General features: G+C 40.1%; 1 protein-coding gene across 3 annotated transcripts; it reads left to right on the plus strand.

Annotated features, from left to right (window-relative positions):
- The first annotated feature begins 4056 nt into the window (after nucleotides 1-4056).
- Nucleotides 4057-9577, plus strand: LOC111265428 (uncharacterized). Of its 3 annotated transcripts, none has more exons than XM_086970495.1 (8): nucleotides 4057-4178; nucleotides 4950-5084; nucleotides 5459-5512; nucleotides 6096-6230; nucleotides 6736-6782; nucleotides 7972-8151; nucleotides 8517-8570; nucleotides 9416-9577. In XM_086970495.1, the coding sequence occupies exons 4-8, from the start codon at nucleotides 6203-6205 to the stop codon at nucleotides 9539-9541; spliced, it is 435 nt and encodes a 144-aa protein (XP_086826621.1). In that variant the 5' UTR covers nucleotides 4057-4178; nucleotides 4950-5084; nucleotides 5459-5512; nucleotides 6096-6202; the 3' UTR covers nucleotides 9542-9577. The 3 variants fall into 3 exon arrangements, with proteins under 3 accessions (XP_086826621.1, XP_086826622.1, XP_086826623.1); XM_086970496.1 differs by having other exon boundaries at nucleotides 8095-8151; XM_086970497.1 differs by lacking the exon at nucleotides 6736-6782.
- Nucleotides 9578-10726: the final 1149 nt, after the last annotated feature.

Genomic DNA, 10726 nt, shown 5'->3' on the forward strand with positions numbered 1-10726 from the left:
TATCGTAGACTGTAAAGATGATAACGTATATCGGTTATCTTATACTTCGTACGTTCTCGATTAGCAGATCTTAAAACCTAACTAACTATGGTTAAATCTATAGTGACTCAGTTGAATAGTTAGTTAGGTTTTAAGATCTGCTAATCGAGAACGTACGAAGTATAAGATAACCGATATACGTTATCATCTTTACAGTCTACGATAATATTATGCCCTGTTTGTATCTAAGAACCCAAAATTGTAATTTTTATACACAGAGCGTCGTTTGGTGCTCGTGCGGGAAACGAACAATATGGTTTTCATAAGGCTGTAGGATATCCAAGCCACAACGCTGATGAGATGCTCAATCTTTGTAGAAAAAATAGTAGAAAAAATTGTTAGCTAACATCAGTGCAACTTTACCTGCTGTGCACGATCAATCGAGTCAGATCGGATATGCATGAATTGCGGACATAGTTGCGTCATCTACGTATATTACAGTTTTACTCTGCTAACGGTATGGGGGATACGAAGACACCAACCGCTAGACTGAAATCTGTTTCACGGCTATCGGTCACGGTCACTTTACACCTGATAGAATGTTGAACGCGTTTGATTTTTTACCCATGATCCAGGCATAATTGGTGTCTTGTCGTTTTTTACACACCGTATCACTTTCGACGGATCTTCCCGTGTTTAGGAAAGACATTGAAATTTACTGATTGTTCCACATCAGTCTATCGTAGACTGTGTTGAAATCTAGGCAACGTTGTGTAGCTAACTGAAATAAATGCTGTTCGCGGTATTTCAGCGACTGAGCAACGGAATAGCAGAGTAGTTCGAGTGACTTCGAAATGACTCAGGGTGTCATAAAATAGAAATTTGTTAAGGTCTTTTACAGGCATTGGCTTAATGCACAGAGGGATTCGAGGTTAGCGTAGCTCACAGGATGTGGGCTATTTTTGCTTGAAACGTGCAATGTTACCAAGTGATCTGAGTCCCGAAACATTCGAGGAGGTATCATTCTTGTCGATTGTTGTGTGCCGAGACGAAGTTAAGTCCATTTGTCGAATTGAAGTGGGCAATTCCCGACTGCACCTCTATGCTTCATTAGTAATCCGGAACTAGAAAGTGAATGTAGCACCGTTATCGCGCATCGTGTCTGGTACTGTACAATTGAGTACAGACTCCACATGGCACACAGAGGCTTGCAGAGAATGTTTACGGGTTTAACTGACAGAACAAGAATGTGACACGAAATCATTAATGTGTTTAAGCTTACACAATACACAGCTCCGTTTGTCGTTTCCAAGTTGTTATGATGAAAGACCTTCCGCAGGATGCATCACACAAAGATTTCGGGATCGACTGTCCTGAAAATCCACGTGCGGTGCAATCCTCATAATAGTCGAATAGGACCGATAAAGAGAGCCTCTGTGTGCCTGCAGAACAAAATTTCTATTTAACCAATTCCAAGTTAATTGCACAGATTGCAAATGATATTTTCCGGACTGGATAAATATCAAAGCGATTGAATTGTTTTTATATATATATATATAAACGACACGACGTTTACTGATACAAATGCCCAATAAGTCAGTTGCAAAAGACTTAGATACAATAGCAGAGGTTACAGTAAGGAGATATGCCAAAGAAGTTCAATATGATTCGGCTTTCGCGAAGAAAGCTCAATACTCTCCACTAGCTACTGGACAAACAGATCTGAACGTAAGTACAACAAAAGCCGAGACCATTTACTCGCAGTCTTCTTACTTGTTCAATATGTAGTTAACAGTCTACCGTGGCGGATCACTCTCAACAAATTCAGATAAGGGAATGTTCCTAGTAAATTTTGTTCCAATTTTTTTTTAAAGGTATAGGCTAATCGACTGCGATGGATTCGACCATCTGAGGTGACCGCTGGAGACATATGGGATTCTGTCTTAGGGACGCCTTTGCAGAGTTTCGCCTGTGACGATATGATGAAAACAAAAGGCCTACGAGAAGATTACAACTTAGCAGTATATGCGAACGGCCTGGCTATCGTCGTTCAGGTGCAGACGGTAAAGAAAGCACAATATCCAGCTAACAACACATTAGCAAAAGTAGACAGAAGGAAAGTCATATCGGCTGTAGCTGCATTGCAGTTGGAGTTATGCTATGGAGCGTCAGGAGCACGATAAAACGATTCTGAGGAGTGCGGGCGATTCTCGAATGTAAGAACTACACAGAATTGCATAAGGATCGGTACGACCGCCTTGTTAATCCCTGCTACAACAGTTCCATGATCTAGAGGCAGAGAAGAGATTGGCTATGGTGGGGCGAACTAGAATTAACAAAAAAGAAGTACAGAGAAACCCGATTGGAAAATGGCGTGTGGAATGGGACTCGCTCAAGAAAAACAACTAGGGTGGAAAACTCAAAAACCAATTCCCAGTATTTGTAAGTGTTACGAAAGGAAGACAAGAGTGTTCACTAATTATTTAACACAGTTCCTTACATGGAGTTAACAGAAGTTCCAACATAGAATTAAAGCTCTATCGCCTGCTTCTAACCAGTGTACTGAACGAATAGAGGTCACACTTTTACTCACATATTTTTAAATTGTACTGCCCTCCTAAAACAACAGGTGGGAGAGAAAAAAAAAACATGGACAAATCTGACTTGCAAGCAAAAATAGCCAATAAAACATGTATAAAAGGCTTTTTGCAGTGCATATAAATCTGCTATAATTCTGGGCAGCTGAGGCAAGATACGATACGCGCAGGAGAAATAATTTCCGTTTGGGACGAAGTTGGTCTAGAGGCGTGGAAGAGGAATCTACCAAGACTGCCTACGCTGATTGAATATGGTTGCGCATGCCATTTCATCTTACCAGCCCGTCATATGGTAAAGTGACATAGCGATGATACTGGTTTAGGCGGAATCAAACCCAACCGCCGAAACTGAACTCCACACTCGGCCTGCCAAACATAGATTTACTTTATGATATCCGGCTAAAATATCTAAAATGTATTACTCAAACCTTTTTTACAGAAAGACGGCGCTTTACCTAAATGCGGTCAATTAGTGGCATACCTATTCAGACTCTATTATGTTTTGCCCGATTAATGCTATGCATTGTCTATAATATTAAAAAAAAAATCATAGTCTTACACTGGGCCAAGAAGATGTTAACTTCTTAGCTATTGAATCCTATCTTGTTTTCAATGTAGTCATATATAAGGGATCCTGTAAATGCTTGTCCAGCTTTTTAGCGAAAGCACTTGATAGTCAATTTGGTTTATTAGACGGCGTCAACATGTAAAGCGAGCCGTAAACGGAGAGCCGCTTCCTATTCTATTAGTATTAGCTAAGCTGTCTTAACGAAATTATATTCTGCGCTACTTAGCATCATTAAGAAGATGACCGCTGATTAAAAAGTTGAGAAACTAATGCGTGTTAAACCTGCGCTCCAAATCTTTAGTCGTCATGTACCGCCGCATTAGAAACCATCACCTAAAAACCGGGAATTGCCATACGTCACCATTTACATGATCTTCGGGGCAGAAGCCCGTTACGGCTGTTTCAAATTTTGCTCGAGGTTGAAAAGCTTTCATACCTAGGTGATATGTTGTCACGTGATCGCTGTTGCAGTGGGCTCAGCTTCAGCCCTACGATGTTCTAATATTATTAAGTTATAAGATGATGTTCAGCTCACCCGTTAAAGTGCGTGGAATTATTAAAATAATCAACATAATTTAAATCAAAAGATTTTCAGCCATTTCCGTCGGCTAGCATACATCGAATTTTTGCAGCCAACACACCTGACAACGATCAGAGTCTGACAGGAAAATCGGCAGACTCTACGACAGGTACGTCGATAACAATAACAGAGCCCCGAAGCTGGGTTTGCTTTACTGGCGCTACCATTCAATTTAAGATGTCTGAATTCCACTTAGCCCGTTTTCCCTTTTCTTTGTTAACGAAGATAGGCGAGCAGCGTGTCGAAAGCTATGTGGATGGCGCCTAAACCAATACCGCACTAGCGAAGTGACTGGAAGCGAACTATACTGTCTTCCATTCCGTGTACGTTGGAAGGCAGCTAGTAAAATATAGGATGTTTTGCTTTGCGACGGACAAAGTCTCAGTGATCAGACAACAGTATAACTGATACTCAAGAAAACGAAGCAAAATACTCAAGTACCAAGCACGACTCTGTAAGATCAGGAACAAAACGATACGACGACCTGCGTTATCGTTGTAACTTAACTGAATTTTTTTTTTCTGATTTTGCATTCTTTGTAATGTTTCGTAGAACAGACGGGGTATTTGTTGGCCGATCCGAAATCCGTTAATCATTAATGCTACATGGCGCAGTCAGCCTTCTAGTAAGTGTAACAGGAGGTTACTTAGGCGAAAGACGGTGGAACATGAGCCGAGAGGCGTCCTCGCCAGTGTAGAATAAGATACTATTTAAATACGATGAGCAGCAAAAATATAGGTGCTGAATATTGTAAACGAGAAAATGAGGCTCGAATCATTCGAGAGATAAAAGCTATACGATAGCTTGCGCGATTCGTACGAATCTAACATTGAAAAATCCTACAGCAGGTAACTACGTGTTAACCGCTCTTCTAGACAACTAAACTAGGTGAAAGGTCCGTAGTGGATTGTTCTATTGTATTATCGAGGTCATTGATATGTTTCGCTTAGGACCACGTCTACCTATTTTGGTAGCATGAACGTGCTGGAATGAAGCCTGATTCTAGAGTATCTGAAGCACACGAGCAGTGCCAGAATAAGTGTGTGATATTTCGATTAGAAATAAATTGGCGGCGCCGTCTTGCATATACAATTAACCATTATATCGGCCATTATTGTTAACCACTATATTTCAATTAGCTTTATATATAATAATTAAAGCAACCTGAGGAGTCGTTAATATTTAAGGTGATTTTTAGTGCTATTGATTACCTTGTTGCTTTCAGAAATCTTCAGTTCAATCAGCAATGATCTGTCGTTTGCTGCTCATTTTGTTCGTAATGAACTGCAGTACCGTTTTCTGTGCGTTGTACGACGAGCGCCACGTTTGTGGTTTTCCAATTGGAAGATTCGTAGAATGGGTATGTACTTGATCATATGGCGTCATTTAAAGTCCAGCATTAAATGACTAGTTCAACAGAATATATAAATGCTAACGTAGATAGATGTAGGCTGATCAGGAATACTAAAATCATTTCGACGATCAACGTCAGATCATGTAAATCTACTGGGGCCAAACCTCCTTTTCTTCGATCAGAATCCCATGTAAGCGCCAGGTCTAGTGTTTACTGTTCCGCTTGAGTAGAACCTGTTGCTTTTTATGAAGCTTACCTGAGACACAAATGATTGAGTATTACTTAGAATACAATGAAGCGCCACCACTTCACGGTACACACTCGACCTATTATATTGAATAGAACGAAGTCTAAATAGAGAATCTTGTTGGGCTCATTAGTTTGATGAGTGCACCGCTGTATGCAGAACATGGACGGATTTGGACCGCCAATGGGTACGTTTTTTTTGATACATCTATATTTAATTTCACTTTTTCACAGAAATATTCCAACTGACAAGTTAAATTGCTTTTCTCTCATTACATAGACCACGAAAATTTCCAGTCGAGAGATCAAACAGAATCTGATCACATTCTGAAGCGTACCGTTATTGAATCATCAGCTACGACATATGTTATTTCGTCTTTGTCTGAAGTCTGAAAAAAATGTTACTTTAAGTTATTAGTCAACAACGTCGGTGCAAAGGGAGACAGACGGTGGTTTCGTACGCTTCGGATATAAGGTACATCTGGCAATTTTTTCATTGGCGTATTGCCTCACGGTCGGAAGGTTCTGGTTTTAAAAATTTTAGCTATTAACACTGTAGATGGAGTGAGAAGAAGGTTACATTTTCAATCCATCAAGTCCGTTTCGTTGGGAGTCCAAGGTCCCACGCGAGGAAGTAGTAGGGCCAAACGAGATCAAGATGGCTCTTGATCTCCTTGTCCTGACCACTTATGCGTGAAATGTCAGCATCTCTTTAAACAAGCGTCGAATTACTAATGGAGTCGGAATTATCAGAAGCTACTTTGATTTCAGTTTGACCACCGCGTTACGGCTGTTGGCAAGCCCTGCGGACTCAACAAGGCGGGCAGGTGCCAAGATCGTTTGACAGATTACGTGGACTATTTTGAAATGGGTGGAAGATGTGCACTTGCTTAACGAAGGACACATGTAAGCAAAGCGTAATTATACGAAAGGCTTTAGTAAGGACTCCATTGTCGGCAGAGTAGACAGCCACAAATAATTGGCTTTGCAAAAACTGCTATTAAACTCATCTAATTTGCTGTACCCATAGGAATCGAACGTATTTAACATTGACGCTTTAGGGCGAAGTAATATCCTCTCCATTTCCAGATGATCGTTGTAACCTGAAAGTGCTACGTGGGTTGCTTTAGAAAACTGATGCGGCCGTCGTTAGTAGATATATCAGCAATTTTCGTGGAAGCAACTACATTGTGAACGTTCCCTTAGTCCCCCCCCCCCCCCTCCTACCCCTCTAAGCGCTAGTATTTACTTAGGTGGAAACAAGTTAAACTAGAATTGTCATTGAAAAAAGTTACTGAACCTTGTGTAAATCATGTATATCGGATATCACTAGGTAATATTCGATAAAAACGAAATATAATTACTTCACGTACACCTTTACGTCTATTATCTGTAATGATGGGAAAATGAGACGAAAGAAGAGGCGGCCACTCCACGTTTGATCTCCAGCTGAGACAGGTATTGTTCTGTTTTTCATCGACCTTCCCATCATACGATCAATTTTATAGCCCAGTCGGTTATGTTCAATTCAAATATTAGTTATTCAGGTTAACTGATCGCAGAAGTGTCAAAGATGCGCTTTGGGGCCGAAATACCAAGTCACAGCTGTTAAGGTTAGGAGAAAACAAAGTAAACGAGATATATTAGATCTGCAGTAAGTGTTCCGTCTATTCTACTTGAGTGAGCGTTTTTGGCACAACGTATATCAGTAATACAGGTAAACCTGTATTGTCGTACGCGTAATGCTCCCATAGGAAAGTATAATCTATTATGATTTACTGAACACCGATCCGACGTAGCAGCAAACTACTTCCGACGATCGGAGATGATTCTTCTACAGTTGAATTCTATGTAGTGTGTGGGAGGCACCGGTCTCGAGATCAGTGATCGGTCAATCGAAGGTGATACCCAATGTGCCACTACTAACCATTCAGACCGAACGGCTCACTGCATTAGTTATGCGGTCAAACTGTTACGTGAAATAAGTTAGATCTACGTTGAGGGTGTGTCCTCTAACTTGTTGAAACTTTGTTTTGAGTTGAAAAAAAAGTTTCTAAATAGTCAACAGGTGCAAATAGGTTCTGAACGTCTTATGGTTATTCCGAATCCGCGAGCAATGTAATTAGGTGCGCAACTCAATTCGTTATCTTAGTGGAAGAGAGAGACTGGGTGCCTAGGTCTATCGGTGGACGTACGATTAAAAAAATATCGTTTTTAACTTAGTCCCCGGTATTGATCTGCACAAATATCTAACAAGCAACCATACGATAAGCTTTCAGTTCAAATGTAGGTTTTTTTTCAAGAGGTTAAAGGAAAAGGACAACGTAAAAGTATCCATTGTAGATATCCCTTGTGCGCTAATGGCGTCGCTGAAAACGTTTGTATCGATTGGCGCGTCACTGCTGCCGTGCTGTTATGCCTGTTTGTAGAATAACACACGTGCGTGCACTTATCCTGTGCTTAGACCTATATATGGCTTGCAATTCGAAATGTAATTTTGACTGCCCAATATCAAGTAATAGTATACGACATATGCTTAGGTTCGTCTACAGGCTCACGTAGTCATACGGAGTACATTTGATCCTCCTGGCTAAATAAGTGTACGTACATCTGAACCTAAAATAAAAAACATCGAATTTTCCCACAGCACGTAACTACGTTTCCCGTTTGCGTTATTTCCGCGCAGTTTTGGAACATACTCATATACACAATGACTCGTCACTTTATTGTGGCGTTTATTTTTATCTGTGTCGTTCTGGGTGGCCCACAGTTGCGCATGGACGAGGATTACGTTTGTAACCCGCCACACGGCATCTTCATTGAATGGGTATGCTATATTATTATTATTGTTGTTATATCTACGTGCCTGCCAACCAAGCGAGTTACTCGGTCGGTTTATCAATCATTGACCTATTGTGATGAAGTAAGCTTTTGTAGAGGAAGTCACCAAAGAGTTTAGCTGCACCAAAAAATGCTTCTTTTCAAGATCCATACTCCAGGCCACTGGCATAATTATATATATATATATATATATATATATATATATATATATACAGTAATTATACGAACTAACACAGTCGTCAGGTCGATGTTGATAAATCAAGCTACAAACGACGGTAGGCTTTCAGCGCCTCTCTCGCGATGGAATAGCTATAGAGCAAATAATAATCGATCTTTTTTTCTCATTTACAGGAAGATTCATGCACTGCAGTCTGTCAAAAATGGTTTGATAGAATTGGGCTTTGGGTATGATTCTTTATACATTTTTTTACAATACGATATGTATTTCCATGCAAAGTTTTCATATACTTGTTTCTTGCACCAAACTACTTAAATCAAAATGCCATGAGTGTGGAAAGCACCATCGATTATAGGAATCGGTATCGAGCGCTCGTGTGCGGTACGAACGTAGTTCCTGCCTTTCGAACCGAAATTCAGTGGCGGCTAACTTACATATGGCCTCTTGGATGGATGCAAACAAGTGTTCACTAAATGTAACACAGAACAGAGCTGGGCGAGTTAGATCGATCATGTACTTCTTGCGCCCACTATTCCATTTATCATATAAAATACTTATCTTAACAGATATTCTTACACGTGGGTACTACAGGTACCTGCTTCCGGGCCTACAATATTTTCGCGCTCGAGACATGCATAGTACTACCGGTAGTTAGGTTGCATCCGAAGCATTATCGCTGAAGCCCATAGCAATTACATGAAAGTGCCAAATATAGGAATCGTTTTACTATCATATATATATATATATATATATATAGCGTATAGCTATACTATCCGCGTACGTTACAAACAAAAGGTCCAGTACGACCTTGCTAGAATATTGTTGATTGCCCTTTATGAACCCTTGAGCGATAAAATAGAACAGATGGACTTTTCAGGTTTTTGTGCCATAACGCTATCTAGTAGCTTTTGTGACTAATAAAAGATATTGTTCGAGGCAATTTTAAACATTAAACAGATTACGGCAGTGGCTTGAAGGCGACTGCTGGAAGGTTATACAAATATGCATATAAAGGAGGTTTCATCGTTTTTACAAGTATTCCTCTTGCTAAATGGGCTCGTTCCTATTTCAGCTATATACAAGGGAAGTAGCTGTAGGAAAAGCATGTGGTCCTCGAAATCGCGGTAGATGTCGAAGGGTTACTCGGTTTGAGGAAGAGCTTGCTTTCGGACGACCAGGAGAGTGTTTTGAAAAATAGCGCGATTACAATATGAATACACGTAACTCCTAAAAATGGGCCTTGCTACTCTACTGTTGCTACAATTCCATTAGCATCAATACCTATATCAGGCCAATATGGTTAGCTAAAAAAGATGTTTGTTTCTCAGTTTTTCGCATGTTATCGATTAGCAAACGTTTGAAGAACACAATTATTTATGATATGAAATTTATATGAAAATCACTTGATTCTCTGTTACTTTGTTAGAAAATACCTGTCCCTAAATCAAATCAAATATAATTCATGTGGCGCATATAGTTGATATTCGGGATGCGAAACATCGACGAACGGTGTAACTAGAACATGTCCTGCAGTAGCCTAATGTCAAGTCAGGACGGACGTCCTGGATAGAATCGAAATTTGTAATGTTTTCTTTAAGAAAACTGTTTAAACAAGAGCAGAAGTATCTCTATAGATTTCCTTGCATTTACTTAATACTTCCTGACACTGAATTTCCATTGAATTTAGTTTCATCGTTCACCTGGACTCGAGCTTTGACTAAGGACCTACTACTAGGACCTACTAAGGAACTACTCACTAGTTATTATCAAAATATTCCTTCTCTTTCAACGGTAGCAAATAGTCTCCGTAGAAATTTAAATATATTCGGACTGATAGAGAGCCAAACGTTCTAAAAGTACGAGAAGTCAAAATGGCCAAAAAGTCTACAAATGCAGAAAGCGGAAAATTTGTGGCCGTTGGAGATTGTACGGAGAAGCCAATTGCTAATGGGTATTCGTCTTTTAAGAACAGCCGCTATATTCTCTGAGAAAATAAGTTTTTAAGCACTTTCTGGTCGTTAAACCGAATCTGTATTCATTAAACATATCATGTGATGTCCCATAAAAATCTTCTCGGGATTTATCTCGCGTGAAGAAATTGGTGGTCTTCGCGCAAATTGCGGAAACAACGACGTGTCTTACGCCATAATCAGTTTGCAGCGGTGGCCTTGACAGAATTGGCCTCCCTTAATTTCAGGCGCAACAGATGAACGAACGACGAGTACGGCGAACCTATTGTAATTTAGACGGCATATCCTGTACGCATATCGTTTAGCCCTGTTGATACGCGTCATTCACGAACGTGGCTAAACAATATCCCAGTCACATTCTTTATACTGTATTCTTTGCTATTCATTTATTAGTTATCTGTCTGCAGCAAATA

The sequence above is a fragment of the Varroa jacobsoni genome, unplaced genomic scaffold, assembly GCF_002532875.2.
Source record: "Varroa jacobsoni isolate VJ856 unplaced genomic scaffold, vjacob_1.0 scaffold_973, whole genome shotgun sequence".
NCBI classification, from domain to species: domain Eukaryota; kingdom Metazoa; phylum Arthropoda; class Arachnida; order Mesostigmata; family Varroidae; genus Varroa; species Varroa jacobsoni.

Coding starts and splice junctions, on each gene's coding strand:
- LOC111265428 (XM_086970495.1), top strand. CDS start 6,203: ATGTGCACTTGCTTAACGAAGGACACAT. Junction 6,231..6,735: donor TTGCTTAACGAAGGACACAT/GTAAGCAAAGCG, acceptor TGGGAAAATGAG/ACGAAAGAAGAGGCGGCCAC. Junction 6,783..7,971: donor TTGATCTCCAGCTGAGACAG/GTATTGTTCTGT, acceptor ATTTTCCCACAG/CACGTAACTACGTTTCCCGT.